At 39.2% G+C, this 19,458-nt stretch overlaps 1 protein-coding gene across 1 annotated transcript in view; it reads left to right on the forward strand.

Moving 5' to 3' along the window:
• The window catches only part of PDZRN3 (PDZ domain containing ring finger 3), a 240,192-nt gene that overhangs the window by 9,908 nt on the left and 210,826 nt on the right, over window positions 1-19,458 (forward strand). Inside the window, exons 2-3 of the mRNA XM_077128685.1 lie at window positions 10,594-10,680; window positions 15,125-15,232. Of these exons, the coding sequence (XP_076984800.1) occupies window positions 10,594-10,680; window positions 15,125-15,232 (195 nt within the window). The remainder of the gene's footprint in view (window positions 1-10,593; window positions 10,681-15,124; window positions 15,233-19,458) is intronic.

The following is a 19,458-nucleotide window of genomic DNA, read 5'->3' on the forward strand; positions in this document are numbered from 1 at the left end:
TTGTGCAAGAGTAATTTATCCCAGTACTGGGCCTTGCATGAGTTTTGAGCACTTACAGTTGGTCATAGACTGTATGAAGGTACATGCCTCATGATAACCCTGCAAGATAAGAAGAAGCTATCAGTATCCCCACCTATTCCATGGATGAGGTATTGCATTCAATCTATAAATCAATTTAGATAGAATTGACATCTTAACTATATTTAGTCTTCTAATACATGAACATGATATGCACTTCCATTTATTTAGATCTTCTGTGATTTCTTTTAGCAATTTCTTGTAGTTATTATTATTTTTTTAGTATAGGTCTTTTGTATCCTTAGTTAAATTTATTCCTAAATACTTTATTCTTTTGGTTGTAAGTGTAAATGGAATTTTTTTCTTGGATTTCCCCCCACAGATTGCTGATTACTAGTGTATAGATACACTACAAATTTTTGAGTGTTGCTCTTGTAACCTGCCACTTTGCTGTACTCATTTATTAGCTCTAGTAGTTTTACTGTGGATTTTGGGGGGTTTTCAACGTATGGTATCATATCATCTTCAAACAGTGAGTGTTTTACTTCTTCCTTTCCAATTTTGATGCCTTATACTTCTTTTTCTTGTCTAATTGCTCTAGCTAGAACTTCCAACACAATGTTGAATAATAACGGTGATAACAGATATACTTGTCTTGTTTGTGATCTTAGGGGGGAAAGTTTTCTGTTTTCCCTTGAAGATGATGCAAGCTGTGGGTTTTTCATATTCCCTTTATCATATTGAGGAAGTCCACTTCTATTCTATCCTTTGAAGTGTTTTCAATAAGAAAGGATGTTGAATTTTGTCAAATGTTTTTTCTGCATCAATTGAGATGATTATGTGGTTTTTCTGCTTTGATTTGTTGATATGGTGTATTACATTAATTGATTTTCTTATGTTGAACCATCCTTGCATACCTGGGATGAAACCTGCTTGGTTGTGGTGTATAATTGTTTTAATGTCCTGCTGGATTCAATTTGCATGAATTTTGTTGAGGATTTTTACATCTATGTTCATTAGAGATATTGGTCTGTAATTTTCTTTTCTTGTAGTATCTTTGTCTGGCTTTGATATGAGGGTGATGTTGGCTTCAAGAATGAATTAGGTAGCCTTCCCTCCTCTTCAATTTTTTTGAAGACCTTGAGCAGGATTGGTACTAGTTCTTTCTTGAATGCTTGGTAGAATTCACACGTGAAATCATCTAGTCCTGGACTTTTCTTTTTGGGGAGCATCTTAATGACTAATTCAGTTTCTTTACTTGTAATTGGTTTGTTCAGGTCATCTATTACTACTCGAGTCAATATTGTTTGTTCATGCCTTTCTAGGAAGTTGTCTATTACATCTATGTTATCTAATTTATTAGCATAAAGTTTATAGTATCCTCTCATTACCTCCTTTATTTATGTGAGGTCAGTGGTTATGTCTCCTCTTCCATTTCTGATTTTATTTGTTTGCATCCTCTCTCTTCTTTTTGTCAACCTTACTAAGGGCCCATCATTTTTATTGATTTTCTCATAGAACCATCTTCTGGTTTTGTTGATTTTCTTGATTGTTTTCATGTTCTCAGTTTCACTTATTTCTTCTCTAATCTTCGTTATTTCTTTCCTTTTGTTTGCTTTGGGGTTAGTTTGCTTTTCTTTCTCTAGTTCTTCCAAGTGAGCAGTTAATTAATCGATTTTTGCCCTTTCTTCTTTTTTGATATAGGCATTTAAGGCAGTAAATTTCCTTCAGCACTGCCTTTGCTGCATCCCATAAATTTTGATATGTTGTGTTTTCATTTTCTTTTGCCTTGAGTAATTTACTGATTTCTCTTGTAATTTCTTCCTTGACCCACTGGTGTTTAAGAGTGTGTTGTTAAGCCTCCACATATTTGTGAATTTTCTGGCACTCTGCCTATTATTGATTTCCAACTTCATTCCTTTGTGATCTGAGAAAGTGTTTTGTGTGATTTCAATCTTTTTAAATTTATTGATACTTGCTTTTTGACCCAGCATATGGTCTGTCCTTGAGAATAATCCATGAGCACTTGAGAAAAAGGTATATCTTGCTGTTGTGAGGTAAAATGTTCTATAAATGTCTGTTAAGTCTAGTTTGTTTATTGTATTATTCAAATTCCCTGTTTCTTTATTGATCCACTGTCTAGATGTTCTGTCCATTGATGAGAGTGGGGAATTGAAGTCTCCAACTAATGATGGTAGCTGTATCTTTATCTCTTTTCAGTAGTTGCTCCATGTATTTTGGAGCACTGTAGCTCAGTGCATAAATGTTTATGACTGTTATGTCTTCTTGTTGAATTGTTCCTTTTATTAATACATAGTGTCCTTCTTTGTCTCTTTTAATTGTTTTACATTTGAAGTCTAATTTGTTGGATATTAGTATAGCTACTCCTGCTCTTTTCTGATTGTCATTTGCATGAAATATTTTTTCCTAACCTTTCACTTTCAACCTGTATTTATCCTTGAGTCTAAGATGTGTTTCCTGTAGACAACATATAGATGAGTCCTGTTTTTTAATCCATTCTGCCAGTCTGTGTCTTTTGATTGGGGAGTTTAATGCATTAACATTTAGTGTTATTACTGTAAAAGTAGTACTTTCTTCTACCATTACGCCTTTTGGATTTTACATGTCATATTTAATGTTTCTTCTTTTTTTCTTTTACTGATAGTCTTCATTTCTATTCTCTTCTCCACACCTCCTCTCCCGTCTTTTCCTGTCTGTCTCTGGTGCTCCCTTTAGTATTTCTTGCAGACCCAGTCTTTTGGTCACAAATTCTTTCAGTGATTTTTTGTCTGAAAATATTTTAATTTCCCCCTCATTTTTGAAGGACAATTTTGCTGGATATAGAATTCTTGGTTGGCAGTTTTTCTCTTTTGGTATCTTAAATATATCATACCACTGTCTTCTTGCCTCCACGGTTTCTGCTGGAGAAATCTACGTATAGTCTTATTGGGCTTCCCTTGTATGTGATGCATTGCTTTTCTTTTGCTGCTTTCAAAATTCTCTTTCTCTTTAACATCTGACATTCTGATTAGTAAGTGTCTTGGAGTACATCTATTTGGATCTATTCTGTTTGGGGTACACTGTTTTGCTGGGACAAAACCCAGCACTTCTTGGATCTGTAATTTTAAGTCTTTCATAAGAGTTGGGAAATCTTCAGTGATAATTTCCTCCATTAGTTTTTCTCCTTCTTTTCCCTTCTCTTCTTCTTCTGGAACACCCACAACACTTATATTTGTGTGCTTCATGTTGTTATTCAATTCCTTGAGTCCCTGCTCATATTTTTCTGTACTTTTCCCTATATTTTCTTTTGCCTGTCAGATTTCAGATGTCCCATCCTCAAATTCACTAATCTTATTTTCTGCCTCTTGAAATCTAACATTGTAGGTTTCCATTGTTTTTCTCATCTCTTCTACTGTGCCTTTCATTCCCATAAGTTCTGTGATTTTTTTTCAGACTTTTGATTTCTTCTTTTTATTCGTCCCTTCCCTTCTTTATATCCTCCCTCAATTCATTGATTTCATTTTTGATGAGGTTTTCCATGTCTGTTTGAACATCCTGAATTAATTGTTTCAATTCCTGTATCTCATTTGAATTGTTGATTTGTTCCTTTGAGTGTGCCATATCTTCAGTTTTCCTAGTATGATTTATTTTTTGCTGGTGTCTCAACATTTAATTTCCTTAATTAATTTATTCTGGAGATTGTTTTCACTTTTTTTACCTAGGATTTTCTTGCTGGATGACTTTGTCTGTCTGTTCTTTGACATTTAGTTCAGCTTATTCTAGACCTCTAGCTTAGGTTTTGTTTAACAGATCGGAATTTTTCAGTTCTTGTTTTTTGCCCTGACTGTATGGTGCCTTTTTTTCCCTTAGAATGGTCTACTTAGTTATTACAGAACCCCATCAGATTTTCTGAGATCAAACTGGCCTTTTCTCAGGAAGAAAGAGTCACCTGTGTCAGTTTTCCCTGAGGGTGAGACCTAGTAGGTTAAAAGACTTTCCTATGAAGCTTCTAGACTCTGTTTTTCCTATCCTGCCTGGTATGTGGAGCTTTCCTATCCCACCAGCATAAGTTTATGTGGTACCTTTAACTTCATCAGCCTCTCCCTGCTGCAGGCATATTTGAGACAGGAGAGGTTGTACGCTGGCTTTAATTGCTTCAGTTTTCCAGTCCCTGGGGTCTGAATTCCTTGAGGAAGAGATTCCACCTGACATGGGCCTCACCCTTCTCCTGGGGAAGGCACAGCCTCCAGACAAGCTCTCTGAGACAAGCTTAATTCCGCCCTTGCCTTGGGCAGTTGGAGCCTGAGAAGCCTTGCAGTTGTATCCAAAGAGCAGTCAAGCTGTAGAAACACAGCCACAAAAAAGAAAAGAAAAAAATAAATCCTTTTCAGAGCAGGACCCCATTCCTTGGGTTTGCCAATCGAGAGCTTAAGTTGGTACATTGCTCTGTGTATCTGCAAGTCCTATGTGCCCCCTCCTTTCCTTCAGGACCCAGACCCTTTCAAGTATTTTGTGCTGTCCGATCCAAAAAAAACCTCTCTTTTTTTGTTTGTTTGTTTGTTTTCCATCAGCCCTTCCCCCTCTCTACCAGGGCAAAACCTAGCAACCTTAGCCTTTAATCTAGGTTCAACTGAGCTGGGGTGGGGGGGGGGATGTCTATCTTTAGTAGTCAGGATTTGTTAATTAATTCCACAATTGCAGCTTGAGTGAGCTCAGCCCCTTGCTGTTAGTAAAGTCTCTTTTCTTTCCCCTTTTGGAACCACCCCATAGGGGTTCTGGGTGGGATTGCAGCTGGTTCAGCTAATCCAGACTGATGTATGCTGTGTGTTCAGTCACTAACATGGCCCCAGCAGTTGTTCTGTACTGTTGCTGGTTATTTACTAGCTGCTCTGGAGGACAAACTAAATCTCACACCTCACTAAGCCACCATCTTGGCTTCCTCCTTCTCCTTCATGACATTTTAATGTGGAGGTTGTGTTTCCAGATAGGAAGATTGAAAACAGGGTGCAAAAATTCACCAGCGTAGCACAGGCACCATGGATTTTTGGAGTGTTGTGTACCTCAGGCCCAATCCTGGTTCTCCCACTTCACAGCTGTGTGATCCTGAGCAAGGGGGTGACTTTCTATGGCCTCACATTCTCTAGCTATAGAGTTTTCTTATAAGATATGCTTCAGAGGGTGTTGTACTGGCTAAGATGCTTATAGGATGGGCTTGAGACCCTGAATGTAGCAGGGAAACTGGAACACTTTCCCTTCTTTGTTTTACTACACCAAGCAGTGAGAAATTTTCAAAGTATGGGTGATAGTAACTAGTAAAACAGACGAATATTGGTTGAATGTACTTTTAGATGAAAGATGATGCTGTTTACACCAGGTCTGTGAATAGTTGGGAGAGCAAGGTTGATGGGAGCCTGTGCTCTTACCCTGTGTTCCCATGTGGTCTCGTTTGCTAGCTGCCAGAATGCAATATACCAGAAATGGAATGGCTTTTAAAAAGGGAAACTTAATAAGTTGCCAGTTTACTCTTCTAGGTTGTGGAAATGTCCAAATTAAAGCACGTCTATAGAAATGTCCAAATTAAGGCTCCAACAAGAGCCTTCACTCAAGGAAGGCTAATGACGTTCAGAGTTTCTCTCCCAACTGGAAGAGAACATGGTGATATCTCGTAGCTTTCTCTCAAGGCTTCTTGTTTCATGAAGCTCCCTCAGGGGTGTTTTTCTTCTTCATCTCCATAGGTCTCTGGCTGCATGGGCTCTCGTGGCTCTGCTGCTCTTTCCAAAATGTTTCCTCTTTTTAAAGGATTCCAGTAAACTAATCAAGCCCCACCTGGAATGGGCCGTGTCACATCTCAGTGGAGATAATCTAATCATGTTTCCGACATACAGTGCTGAATAGGGTTTAAAAGAAAAGGCTGCCTCCACAAGATTGCATTAGGATTAAGGCGTGGCTTTTCTAGGGCACATACATCCTTTCAAACCGGCATACATGTTTTAATCTAAATCCCATTTTGTAAAGGCAGAATAATCCTTATTCAGTACTGTATGTTTGAATCTGTAATTAGATCATCACCCTGGAGATGTAACCCAATCAAGAGTCGTTGTTAAACTGAATTGCAGAAAATGTGTCTCCACCCATTTGGGTGGGTCTTCATTAGTTTCTGAAATCCTATAAAAGAGGGAATATTTTGGAGAATGAGAGAGTTTCTGAGAGAGTGGAGAATGACATAGCCACAAGAAGCAGACTCTACCAGCCAGCACTTTGGAGATGAAGAAGGAAAATGTCTCCTGGGGAGCTTTATGAAACAGGAAGCCAGGAGAAGAAGCTAGCAGATGATGCCGTGTTTGCCATGTGCCCTTCCAGATGAGAGAGGAACCCTGACCATGTTCACATGTGCCTTTCCAGATGAGAGAGAAACTCTGGCTGTGTTCACCATGTTCCCTCCCACTTGAGAGAAACCCTGAACTTCATCGACCTCTTGAACCAAGGTATCTTTCCCTGGATGCCTTAGATTGGACATTTCTGTAGACTTATTTTAATTGGGACATTTTCTCAGCCTTAGGACTGTAGACTACCAACTTACTAAATTCCCTTTTTTAAAAGTCATTCCATTTATTGTATATTGCATTCCAGCAGCTCACAAACTAGAACACCATATACAAATTTCATAAATTGGTAGAATAAAATTAAATGGGAATCTTTTAAAATGTTCTCTATCTTGAAGCGCTAATCAAGGATTAATGTTAACATGTTAATGATGCAATGTTTATGTATTAAGTCCAGTGTTTAAGTTCCGTACTGATGTGTCTTCTGAAAAATTAGAAATTAAACTGAAGTAGTTAATTTGGGGGGAGGAGAGTGGAAAGGAAAAACCAGATTCAAGTGCTGTGTGTTAGAGACTAGAAAATGGCTGTCGATAATTAGTTGGAGAAATTAAAGGAATTCAGTTCAGACAGAACTGTATGGAGCAATGTTACCAACTCAAGTGAGTTTTTCAGGCACTCATGCAGTATGGCAGAAACTCTTCTATTTCTTTCTCATGAGAAAGGGCACTCACAGGCAAGTAAGTGCTGAGTATAGAAGTGGCAAGTAAGTGCTGAGTATAGAAGTGTGTAGGCTCCTTTTGTCTTACTAACGCAATGGATTCCCTCCCTCTGTTCACCATTGGATGGCTAGTCTAATCTTGGAAACTAGCAAAGTAATAGGTGGGTTTTCTATACCTTATTATCATAATTATTCATTCAGTTTTTAACCAATCACAGATTAGGGTAGATTGAATCCTTAATTTGCATATCTGACTGCCCTTATAAAGAAGGAATCAATTGACTAAGTTTTATGCCTTAAGCACCTATCATATTCTAGTAAACTTAATCATTCATATACTGATGTGATTTTGGGGGGGATGTAGGCCATGTTAGGAGGTTGAGACTTAAACAAAGGGGTCTTCATACTTCCTTATTTGAGTGGGAAGAGTCCACCATCCCTTACAGAGCTTTTCTCTTTTTAAAATTTTTCCCTCCTAGCATCCTGTATTGAACCGTCTGCATGGTGAGTTACTGCTGTAAGTCAGCCCTAAAATATGCAATGCTATCTAAAACCATGGCTTCCTATAAACTTCCTGGACTAGACTAAATGAAGACAATTGTGGAAGATGAAACTCTCCACATTTATTCCCAGCAATTGGCTTATGACAAGGAAGTATAGAAGGTCAATTTGATCTTTCCAAAACTCTCTTTGCACCCTGCTGTTCAGCTCAGGAATGTTGTGTCTCAAGCATTGTCCCTCTTGTCCCTCGAGAAAGACCTCAGAGGCCCCAGCTAGACTTAGTTGCCTTTGGATATCTTAGATTGAATCTTTTTGAGATAAATAGTTCAGAAAACAGTTTGGAGTTTATTCTGACACTGGCCTCCTAGGTAAGCCCTCATTGTAATGGTTTCTTTCTGAAATTTCTGCAATTGAACTGTCTTGGGTTAAACTCTAGATGTTGCTAGCCTATCAGGAATTCTTTTCTACATCCCACATTAAAAATGAGTAGTGTGGAAGAGTAGTTAAGGTCTAGAATTGGAGCCTATGGATTTGTATCTCAGCTCATCCTTTTACAAGCTCTTTGACTATGGACGAATTTCTTAGACAGTAAGGTATCTTCCTACCTGTATCATAGGGCTAGTAATGGTGCCAATTTATGAGATTTTTTGAATGATTAAATAAAATGAAGCACTTAAATGCTTTAGTATAATTTCTGGCATATAGCCTGTAGTTGAAAGGATTAAGTATTAGTATTGTTAGCGCAATGTAGTAACATCTTTTTTGCTTACTTTCTTTTTCTTTCAATTTTTTAGTTTTAGAATAAGTGGATCTCACATTGTAGATGTTGAAACTAGTCTTTTTAAATCATGTGATTGTGCATCATTTGAAGTTGTCAAAGTAAAGTCTTGTGTCGTGGATTACTGTGCAGTTTCTATCATTGATAAGTTATGAAAACCAGACGTGTAAAATAAGTTACTCAGATTCCCATGTATTTCTAATTTTTTCGCTCTTCTAAGAAAGCAAAGTAAAAAGTGAATTTACCAAGATTTTCTGTTTCCACGTTAGAAAGTTATACATTGTTTTAGTTTTAGAATCATCTTATTTACATGCCAAAACTGTTATGATAAATCTGAATTTTCATTCTGTTATATCAATGAAAGTTACTCCCTATTAACATGTTTTCACCCAAACTAGATAGTTGTAAAATTGATGGTGTTGATAGATGCTTTTGGTGGTGCTTTTTACTGACAAAAAATTGATAAAAAGAATTGTCATTTAAGGAGACTCTGCTATTTTTTGTTAGGTGTACAAGCTTAACAGAAGCTATTACTCTGGCTTTATATTAAAGTACTGTATTTTATATATCTAGTAAGTGACGCTTCAGAAATGTGTAATTTGTTGTGCTGTTCTTATAGGATACCCATTTCTTTCATCAGAAACTAAATGTCTTCCTCTAATAAGTTGTCGTTTTTGTTTTTATAGAGTTTTAGTAGTTGCTAATTAGTAATTAGCCTCACATGAAATTTTCAAAGATATTCTGAAATCTGGTGTACACTAAGTAGTCATGAGAAAGAGCTGTGGCTACTAAGAATTTTAGGCATGGAGATAATTTGTACACAGCGAAGTCCATCTTTTTTTGTATGTTGGGGGTCACATTTCATTCTTTTTCCATGTGACGTTCCCATTGTTGCAGCATCATTTCTTGAATTTTTTGCGGGGGAGGAGTGCATGGGCCAGGAACTGAACCCGGGTCTCCTGCATGGCAGGTGAGGCTTCTACCACTGAACTACCCTTGCACCCCAGTCTGTTGGTTTTTAATCATTGAGTTTGGCACTGCTGGGCACAGTTCTGTCGGCCAGTCGTGGAATGGAAATCACACACCAGCAACCACAGCCATCAGGGAAGCAGTGTTCCAGAAAGATCCCTGAGCACTGCAGGTCAGAAACAGTGGTTTCTTTTGCCGATGTGGATGTGCCAAAGATAGTTGTATCCAAGTCATTCTAATGTTGCTGTTTATTTCCTTAGAAAAAGTAGTAAGATGGAAGTTTCCTCAGGAAGCAGTAAATAGAATAAAATCTCTTTTGTGATAAGCCACCAGTCTTCTTTTTTTTAAAAAAAAACTTACTATGAAATGTTTCATACTTTAAAAAGTACCATGTTTAGCTTCAAACAGAAAAGGTCAGTGCAGCAAATGCAAATGCATCCTCGGTACACTTGGAGTTTTGTGTTTTGCCTGTCCTTCATGTGATTGAAAACAGTTCAATGGTGTATCAGAGAATTAAACGTTTGTCTGGGAATATTAAGTGGCAGTTTGCTCATAAGGTTGTCTGTTTTCACTCGGCTGCCAGTTGCTTGGGAGTGTTGGTTGAGGCGTCCTGGCACCTCCATCCCTTTGGACTGCTGAGCATTGCTCCTGTGTGATCTGCCTGGCTGATTTCAATGTGTTCGATTTAAAGGGGTTCACAGCCACCAGCCTTAAACAGAGTATTTTCTATTAGCCCTGCATCTCCTCTTTGTTTTCCCTCCTTGTGTGCAGCTGAATGAATGTTCAGGCCCTATCTCCCCACCCCCACCCCCGGGTCTCCCCAACACAGATCACCGTGGATGGGCCCTGCGTGCTCTCAGGCTTCCGAGAGGATTGCTCTCTGAACCTTTCGTGACATGACACAAACGCTGTTGTTGATAATGGCCGAGGAGCAGACAGGGAATTGGCGTCTAGACAACCAGCGCACGATGGGCCTGTCAAAGGAAAGACTCGTTTGCAGACAAAGGAGTCATCGATAGAAAATGTTCGCAGGACTGGCCATGGCCGCACATTCCAGAATGTGGTCATTCTGGGGTTAGATGGCAGCTAGACGGGTCTGTAACCTCCCACACACAAGACATAGTTGCAGCTTGGGCTCCCAAAGGGTTCCTCCATTAAATATCCTGAGAGATGTAGGATTTTTAAATGATCAACTCAGTAATCCGCATGTCCACTTAATGGAAAGAAAATTCCCATCAGCTGTTTCCTGTTTGTAAATAGAATTTTGAACCATTTGTTCCCTGCAGGGTGAAGAAACCAAAAGCCTGACTCTTGTCCTCCATCGGGACTCCGGCTCCCTAGGATTCAATATTATTGGAGGGCGGCCGTGTGTGGTATGTTAATTACTAAAATGTGTTTTTTCTCTTCCCTGGTGTGGGTGGTAGAGAGGTCAAGGTTTGGGGGATGGGGAATAGGAAACCTTGCCCACTTCATTCTCTTCTCCATGATTAGAGATTTCATTGTTTATTTTATATCCTGACACTCGGGGAGGGAGGTGGGTTATTTAGTCGAGGTCTCCTAGAATAGCATTGCCCTAGTAATACAACAGTGGCTCTAAATCGTCTAGCTTTCTGGGTACATCTTTGGTTGTGTAGCATTTGGGTAGATGGAGTTGCGTGTGATGTATGCAGTTGGAGCTGAATAACGACTCACCCTCCCAGCTGAGTACAAGTGACCTCCTGCAAGTCTGGTCTTCCGAGTAATGTTTTGTTAACTCTTCTTTAGTCAGGCAGGCCTTCCTTATTTGTGGATTATTGCACCATCTCACTTTTTCCTCCCACTGCGGTTCTTTGGCCACCCCATTTATCATCAGCATCTCCTCCAGAGATTCAAATTCAAATCTGTCAAGAAGCAAACTAGCACTAAGAGGGCTTGAGTAATTGACTAGCTTGCTCACCCAGGAGACACTGGGAGATGTGAACTCGTGATCTCTGGCATGTTGTCAAGAGTGTACTTTGATATTTTGCATAGATGATGGAGAGTTTGTTGCTTGTACTTAGTTTCCTTTCATAACCGTTTTTCTTCTTACCCCCACCTACCATTAGATTTTAGAAACTGCTTCAATAAACTAAAATTCACTTCACCGTTAGATGTTTCCAAGACTTCTGTGGCTGAAAGAGCCCAAACAAAAGCAAGACTATTCTACTTTCCGCCTCAGGTCTAACCACACCCAAGCATCTTTAGGAAAAGAGAACCCAATGTTTGAAAAATTCTCAAAATGTAGGGGTGTGTCTACAGCTTGTTGGTTGTTGGGACCTGGTATGTTCATGTGGAAGCTTCCAATAAAGGTGGGGCTTGGTTTCTACACCTCAACAGGGATGAAACCACACTCCCATTGTCACTGGAACACAGTTCTACCTGATGGTTGTCCAAGGGCATGTTTTAAGTTATATTCTTTTTTCCTTTAAAGGACTTAAGTACAAACCAGGCCAAATTTTGTAGCTTTGATAAGTATTCTTGATTTATGTGTTCTTTTGTGCAAGAGCTGCATGCTTGTGCCCCAGAAGAAAATTTAATTCCATATATGTGTGGGTGTCATATTGGTTAGAAAACAAAAGCAAAAGCAAGCATGTCCTGATTAGCAGAAATAGCACAATGAAACCTAAATGTATTCTGCACTGTTGCCTGGCAATCTGGCAGGTCATTGAGAATATACTAAAACGCCGAGACAAGCAAGAGTAGACACATATTGTTAAGGTACTGGAAGTAGAATGCAGTTCAGATGGTGTGTGTGTGTGTGTGTGTGTGTGTGTGTGTGTGTGTGTGTGTGTGTGTGTGTGTGTGTGTGTGTGTGTGTGTGTGTGTTTCCCAAGGGATTCCTGTTTTAGCTGCTTGGTTAGGTTGTGAAAGAGTCTAGCTGGAGGGCTTTGACGCAAAGCTTCTGTTGTATGATTCATCGCTAAGAGTAAGGCTCTTAGCAAAGTCACATCATTTATTCATTCATTGGTTCTCATGTCCCTAAAGAAACAGTAGTTGGTCTGGTGTAGCTGACCTTTTACTTAAGCCCTTGACAAATGTACTTCATTGTCAGGTACCCCCGAGATGAAAACTGCTCGTTCCCGTCTTTCCTTCCTTCAAGCCAACAAAACAAAATAAAACGCAAGTCATGTTAGTTCACCTTATTAAATAACTCTGTCTTAAAATGTGTTAGGAGACCAGCCAAACAAAGAAAAAAGAGATGTCTTTAAAGAGAAGAATGTACCCATCAAGAATGGACTTGATCTGATTTTCTTTGATTTTGTGCTTTCTGTTTTTTTTTTCATTCTGCCTCTGTTCCCCACCCAATCCCTCTCATAATCGAACTTAAATTCTGGTGTTAGGTCTTGCCGGGTCATCTCTGGTTTTTGCTTGAACTTTCTGGTGTTCCTTAAGAAACATTACTTACATATAGTGCAGGACTCTGCAAAACAAAGCAAAGCCAAAATCCCATTCCCTACTCTCTCTTCCTCTTCAGCCAAGAAATGCAAAGCAGTTAAATCAGAATAAACAGATTTCTTTTCATTTGAAATATTGACGTCATCTCTTAGGGAATTCAAGCTTGTTCATAAATCCTTTGTGATCCATTGAGGCTTTCCAAATTCCTCTAGTAGAATATTCTGTAGCCTAGTGAAATCTTCTAGTGAACTATTCATAGACTTCTGAATTCATGTATATTTGTGAGGGTTTTCTCAGTGGGAGAGAGTGTTACACTGAGCAAGAGAATCAATCTATCTTATATTTGAAACCCAGTTGTGCTGGTTCTTAGCCCTGTGAACTTAGGTAGGTTTCTTAACCTCTCTCAGTCTCAGTGTTTTTAATTCTATGACATGGATAATAATAGTACTTATTTATCAGGTTTATTGCAAGGATTAAATAATATACATAGAGCTGTCATTGTGGACCTGAGTACATAGTTTGTACTCAGTAAGAAGAAGAAGCTGTTGCATCGCTTTGAACTTACATTTGAGTTGTGCATGTGGGGAGCTACACAGATGTATTTGCATAAGGGAATTAGGCTGCTGGGAGAGAGAATTAAGGGCACATGGATATTCAGAATGTAAAGGGTGATTGTGAAATAGGACTATGCAGAGCCCTGCGATACTAGAAAGGGATGCCTTCTGAGGATAGTCACTCTAACTCAGCACCCACAGGCTTGGTGACCCTTCTCTTCGAAGAGTGTTGAGAATCCAGATGGCAGTTACAGACATTTCTTTGTCACATGGGCACTAATGTCAGGAAAAACACTTAATGCTCATTTTAGATTATGATTTTGGTTCCTTTGGATGGATGGATTATATTTATACAGTCTTACTGTGAGCCTTTGTGTGTGCTTGAGAGAAAGAGAGTGAGAGAGAGCCAGAGAAAAGAGACTGAGCACATAGAAGTGGGAAGCATGCATGTTCCTAACCTCAGTTACTGCTGTTGTGTTTTAAGGGATAAAAATGAACCACATCTAAAGTCATCCCTTTCCCTCTTTAGAATATAGAGGTTTTTTTTTTTTCTGGTTGAAGAAGAAAGTGCATCTTCATAGGTATTTTTTAACAAAAGGAATTTGTATACATTTACATGTAGAACAAATATTATTGAAATAAGTCTTTTTATGGCATTAAGACAAGGTAGTTATATAATGATAGATTTTGAAGTTTTTGTAGAACATCCTGAACTTACTTTTCAAATGGTTTTGTTTGGAAACAACACATGCCTGTGTCACTTAATTTATACATCTGTCTCTTAATCACTGGAAATTTAATCCACACACCTGGAGAAAATTCATCACAGTGCTGTTTGGAAAGAAGCTCATGAGCAAGCTGTGTGATTTTTTTTCATGAGCTTTTTGGATACTCTTCATTTGAAGAAAAGGAAATACTTTTAGCAGTGATCTGTCTTCATTCCCAGAAACTTTCATTCTGACTTTTAATTCAGAGATCTGAAGGGATTTGAGATTGGCGATCAGAATTTGTTAGAACCGAGCAAGCGGTGGTAGTGGCAGCGCTTCTCTGATGGAAATCAGAACAACAATAAAATATCTTTTTTTGATTATCAGCTTATTAGATATTTAAAAGCATGATAATACTCTGTGCTGGTGAAGATATGGGAAAACATACAAACTCTCTGGTGAACTTCCAGTCTATGCTCTCTGAAGGGCGATTTGGCAATATCTAGCAAATGTCCATATCCTTTGACCCAACAGTTGCATTGCTAAGGATTTTCCATTAATATATACTTGCAAAGTTTTGCCGAAGTACAGGGAGGGAGAGTATTGTCATATCATTGTCATGATAGCAACAACTGGAAGCAATGTTAATTGCCCGTATGTCAGGATTCTGCTCAGCCTTTTAAAGGAGAGTGGTTGATATGTGGGACTAATCAGTGAAAGGGCACCATGATTTTTAAAGAGTTAAAGAAGAGAGACAAGGTACACAAGAACATATCATCCCATTTATGTGTGTATAAAAGGAACAGATACTTGCTTAGGAGGGTGATGCCTTAAAAGGTTTTTAGAAAGGATGTATAAACTGCAAATTGATTTTACGCAGGGAACAAAGGACAATGGGCTGGGAATGGTGGAGACTTAAGGTACAAAAGTATAAAAGATATAAAATACCTTTCGTTTTGAATTATTTTACCATGCATATGTGTTAATTTTAGATTAAAACAATATTTAGGCAAAACGAATGGTTTTTATCATCTCACTACCACTTTTGCTACCAAACACTAAATGTTTCCAGAATATAAGTTTTATTCTCATGAACAACCTAATGCTTAGCATTCATGTGTGTATGTTTTCTTAACCCAAAGGACAACCAAGATGGATCATCCAGTGAAGGAATCTTTGTATCCAAAATAGTTGACAGTGGGCCTGCAGCCAAAGAAGGAGGCCTGCAAATTCATGACAGGATTATTGAGGTATGTGAACGCTGGCCAGTGTCTTTTAATAGTCTGAATGCCATCCTATCTTCGTCCTGCTCAAAGCAAAATGCTTGGTGGGGGAGGGTGCCCCAAAATAGTAGATGGTTGGGCAGGAGGCAGATTTTTCTGATTGTGGGACCAGATTGAGTGTTGATTGCCTTGGTGTTAAGTTGTGTTAAATTTAGAAAAGCCAGATTATGAGTGGCATGTTCATGATGTGGCTCTTTTCATGCGCGTTGCATCTGTTTTGTATGCTTCAGTTATAGTTTTGTGTTAAACCCACCGGAGGGCTGTTCATTAGTTGGAACCAGATGAGCAGTCCCTGGTGTACAAATTGTTTCTCTGTTCATACTGGTTATCAAGGTGCCATTGTGTCAGCTTTGGAGTCACTCTGAGATCTGGAGCTCACTGCACACAATTATGTACACAAATGCACCGTTCCCTCTTTTACATTGATCCACTGTGCTGTTTGCTTTTTGTCAGATGTACAAGTTGATTGTCCTGGGATGTGTGGGCGATGGTTGATATTCAGGATTGTTTACTCATATCATCACTAACTTCTCCATTTTCACTTGTCATTTCAAACTTTTGTGTGGCAGTTTTATGCTAGGAAGTAGATCTCTCAGGCCCACTGTTAACACTTTGAAATAGATTTGCACAATGTTCTAGGGTACTCTGGGTTGCTGAAAGGGGTAGAATTATTTTTGTTTCTTTAATAATTAGACGCGTGTGCAGATTTTAATGCAAGTGACTACTTTTTTTGCTAGTGTTTTTGACCACTTTGATGATTCTCTTGATGGATAAATACATGGGCTGAATTTCGTAGGATCTTCTATTAGGAAAAACTTAAATGTGAGAATCCAAGATGATATGCCAGATCCCAAAATAAACTTGCCCGTGGGCCTTGGCCATAATATAGTGCACTGAGTAGGAAACCATAAAAACAGCACTGCTGTTCAGTAGGTGTTTGCTGTTTCAAATACGTTTGTATGGCGTCCATGTCATTCTGAGTATTTTATGGCCTGTTTCAAAACCTTGGACTGAGTGGGAGCTGTGACTGTGAGATAAGCTGTGAGTGAAATCCATGGAACGCTCTGGATTTGCCACATGCTTCTCTTGGGGAAAAAAACATTGGGAAGACAAAGAACAAAGTTTCAATTTTTTACTCTCATCTGGACAAATTCTGCAAAGTGCAAAGCAGTATGTTTCAGAACAGTTTATATTGTCATGAAAATATGTAGTTAAGTCTGCAGGGAAAACAAACTGAACTACTTAGAAGGAAAGGGTCACTTGTTTAAGGGAGTGGATGCAATGTGGTAACTTACATATTAAAAATAATTATTTTGTCTTAAGAAGTTTGTCGTTACATCCCCTTTGACTGTTTTGAAATGTTCTGAAACATGACACTCTTTTTGCCATGTTTTTTAGGATCACATTTTTGTACTTCCTAGGCTGGGAAAATGGTTTCCCCTACAGGGATTTTCTTGGGCGAGTGCTTTCTTAAGAGCTTAGATGCATATTTACTGTCTTTTTTCTTGAAAGCGAATATATTTTCTGAGGCTATTGTTCAAAAAGATAAGTACAGCTTCTGTTGCCAAGGGTTTGGTGGAACAGCCAGTTTCTCTAAGAAATGGAATTCATTGCTCTTATGTTTTGCAAATGAGAAATCTACAGCTGGGCAGGATTTTCTCTTGGCAAAGGGTGATCTGTATTTGAGATGTTCAGTACAGTTTCTTGTAAATCACATTCCCCATTTGGACAGTATGTAAAATATTAATCATGTCCCAGTGTTGAGATGGAAAGAAGGATGATCACAATAGAGAAATGGTATATGTGTAATTGTAACTGACACACCGTGTACTTCTCTCTCTAATTCTAATCTCTTTTGACATAATACAGTGATTACCATGATGTAAGAATATGTTCTCTGGTTCACTTCATCTGCGTCCGAGTTTATTTCTAGCCATGAATTTTATTTTTTTGAATATATGTTCTGAGGGTCTTTTCTTTCCATTACTAAGTAATCAGAGCCTTATTTATTTTTAACCAGATTTCTCCCTTTTTGGGGCAGCGTAAGTGAGCAAGCTTCTCGCAGACCTTCAACATAAGAAACTTAATTCTTGCAAAAAGATGCTTATCTTAAATCCATAGAGACTAATTGAATCATGCTCTTACTGAAATGTCTTCATCAATTATTCTTCTCCAGTTGGTGTCTGTTACATGAGGCCAAGCAGTGGTTCGAACCACATCAGACCCAGCTTCCCCACCCTCTCTGTTTTTTATAAATCATATTTTGAAATGCCACCTATTTAAAATAATATATGTGTTCTAGTTTGTTAGCTGCCAGAATATGATCTACCAGAAATAGAACGACTTTTAAAAGGGAGAATTTAATAAGTTGGCAGTTTACAGTTCTAAGGCCATGAAAATGTCCCAATTAAAACAAGTCTATAGAAATGTCCAATGTAGGGCATCAGGAAAAGATACCTTGGTTCAGGAAGGCTGATGAAGTTCAGGGTTTCTCTCTCAACTGTAAAGGTACATGGTGAACATGGCAACATCTGCTAGCTTTCTCTCCAGGCTTCTTGTTTCGTGAAGCTCCCCTGGGGGCATTTTCCTTCTTATCTCCAGAGATCTCTGGCTGCATGGGCCCTTGTGGATCTGGTGGCTTTCTTGCTCTGTGGCTCTCTCTCCAAAATATTTCCTCTTTTAAAGGATTCCAGTAAACTAATCAAGTCCCAGCTGGGCTGGGTGAAGTCACAACTCCAAGGAAGCCAGCTAATCAAAAGTTACCACCCACAGTTGGGTGGGTCACATCTCCATGGGAACAATCAAAAAGCTCCCAGCCAGCAATATTGAAGGAGGACTAAAGGGCATGGCTTGCCTGGGGTCCACCACAGATTCAAATGAGCACAATATGTTTACATATACGAATACATAACTAAAAAACTTACATGCTATAATGTAGTGGTAAAAAAAAGGAAGATAATTTTAATAGAATTCATGTATTAGTAGGTAAATGCTCGGGCTCAGTGCCATTAGATGACCCTGGGAAGCTGTGAGATGCCTGCCCCTCCATGTAGGCTGTCCATGCTGCCCCACTGATGAATGTTGCCTGGCATGGGAGGGCAGTGCTGGTGACTCGGTGAGACCACGAGCAGCTTTGCCATTGTGATGAGTTTTGCCACAGTGGTGAACAGGGACTTGTTAAGTTCTGAGTCCTACGAAGGGCAGCCTGTCTTTGATTTATCCTGAAGTTGTATTCTTGGGAACTTCCTTGTATATTGAACTGCAAGAACTACTTTTTGTTTTTATGTAAGAAGAGTTAAGGTCTGTACTCAGGTATTCATAAAAAGTTCATTTTACCTTCATGAGCATCTACAGGGCAATGTGAAAGTTGAGCTGGAAGTAGGATTCTTCACGGGAGTCTCCTAGTGCATTGGAGGTCTTCGAGCATCCCTGCCTCCCACTCCAGTCGCTGGGACAGTGACAGATTTCCAAAACTCCTCCTGAGGGAGGGTACCAGGGAAAACAACCATCTCAAGATGGGGGGTGAGTTGCTTAGGGACAGAATTGTCAGCATAACCGTCTTTCCGTCTGATGCCCTGAGCTGGCCCTTCATGGAGCTGTATTGAGAATTTTGGGCCCCTCCTGTCAGGTGCCTGCCTGGTCCATGTAACTGCAGCCCTGAGCCCGACTGTGCCAGGAGCCCATACTCTCCCCTGGAGTTTTGTGACCCCCATTGTCCCTGGGTCAGGACAGACAGACTCTTGTGCCCATCCTACTTCATATCGGGTGTCCAGATAAAGCCCCTCATCCTGATGTTAAGCCTTTCGTTTTTCAGTGTCTGCTCCCCTCTCCCCCACCCCTTCCCTCTCACTCTCTCTCTCTCTTTTTTTTTCTTTTGTCTCTTCCTCCACTCCACAACCCCTGCCTTACCTTTCAGTAAGGTCCCAGGCCCTTTTCACAACCTCTGACCCCATATTTGATTACATATATTCAATCTGTATTTTAAAAAGTAAATTCTATTTCTCCCTAATGTCTTTTGTACTCATTTTGAATCATAAATACCCCAGCGGTTTTAGTTTTTAGTTTTTCTGGCTTAGAGCTTGCTTTTATAACTAGGGTGCTTGCCTCCTATACCTTAATACCAATAGAAATCTTAAAGGAGCTCTGCTTTTAATCTTTTGAGCAGTTTTAAACCTTTGGAAGAACCTTTCCAG

The sequence above is a fragment of the Tamandua tetradactyla genome, chromosome 15 (genome assembly GCF_023851605.1).
Source record: "Tamandua tetradactyla isolate mTamTet1 chromosome 15, mTamTet1.pri, whole genome shotgun sequence".
Taxonomy (NCBI): Eukaryota; Metazoa; Chordata; class Mammalia; order Pilosa; family Myrmecophagidae; genus Tamandua; species Tamandua tetradactyla.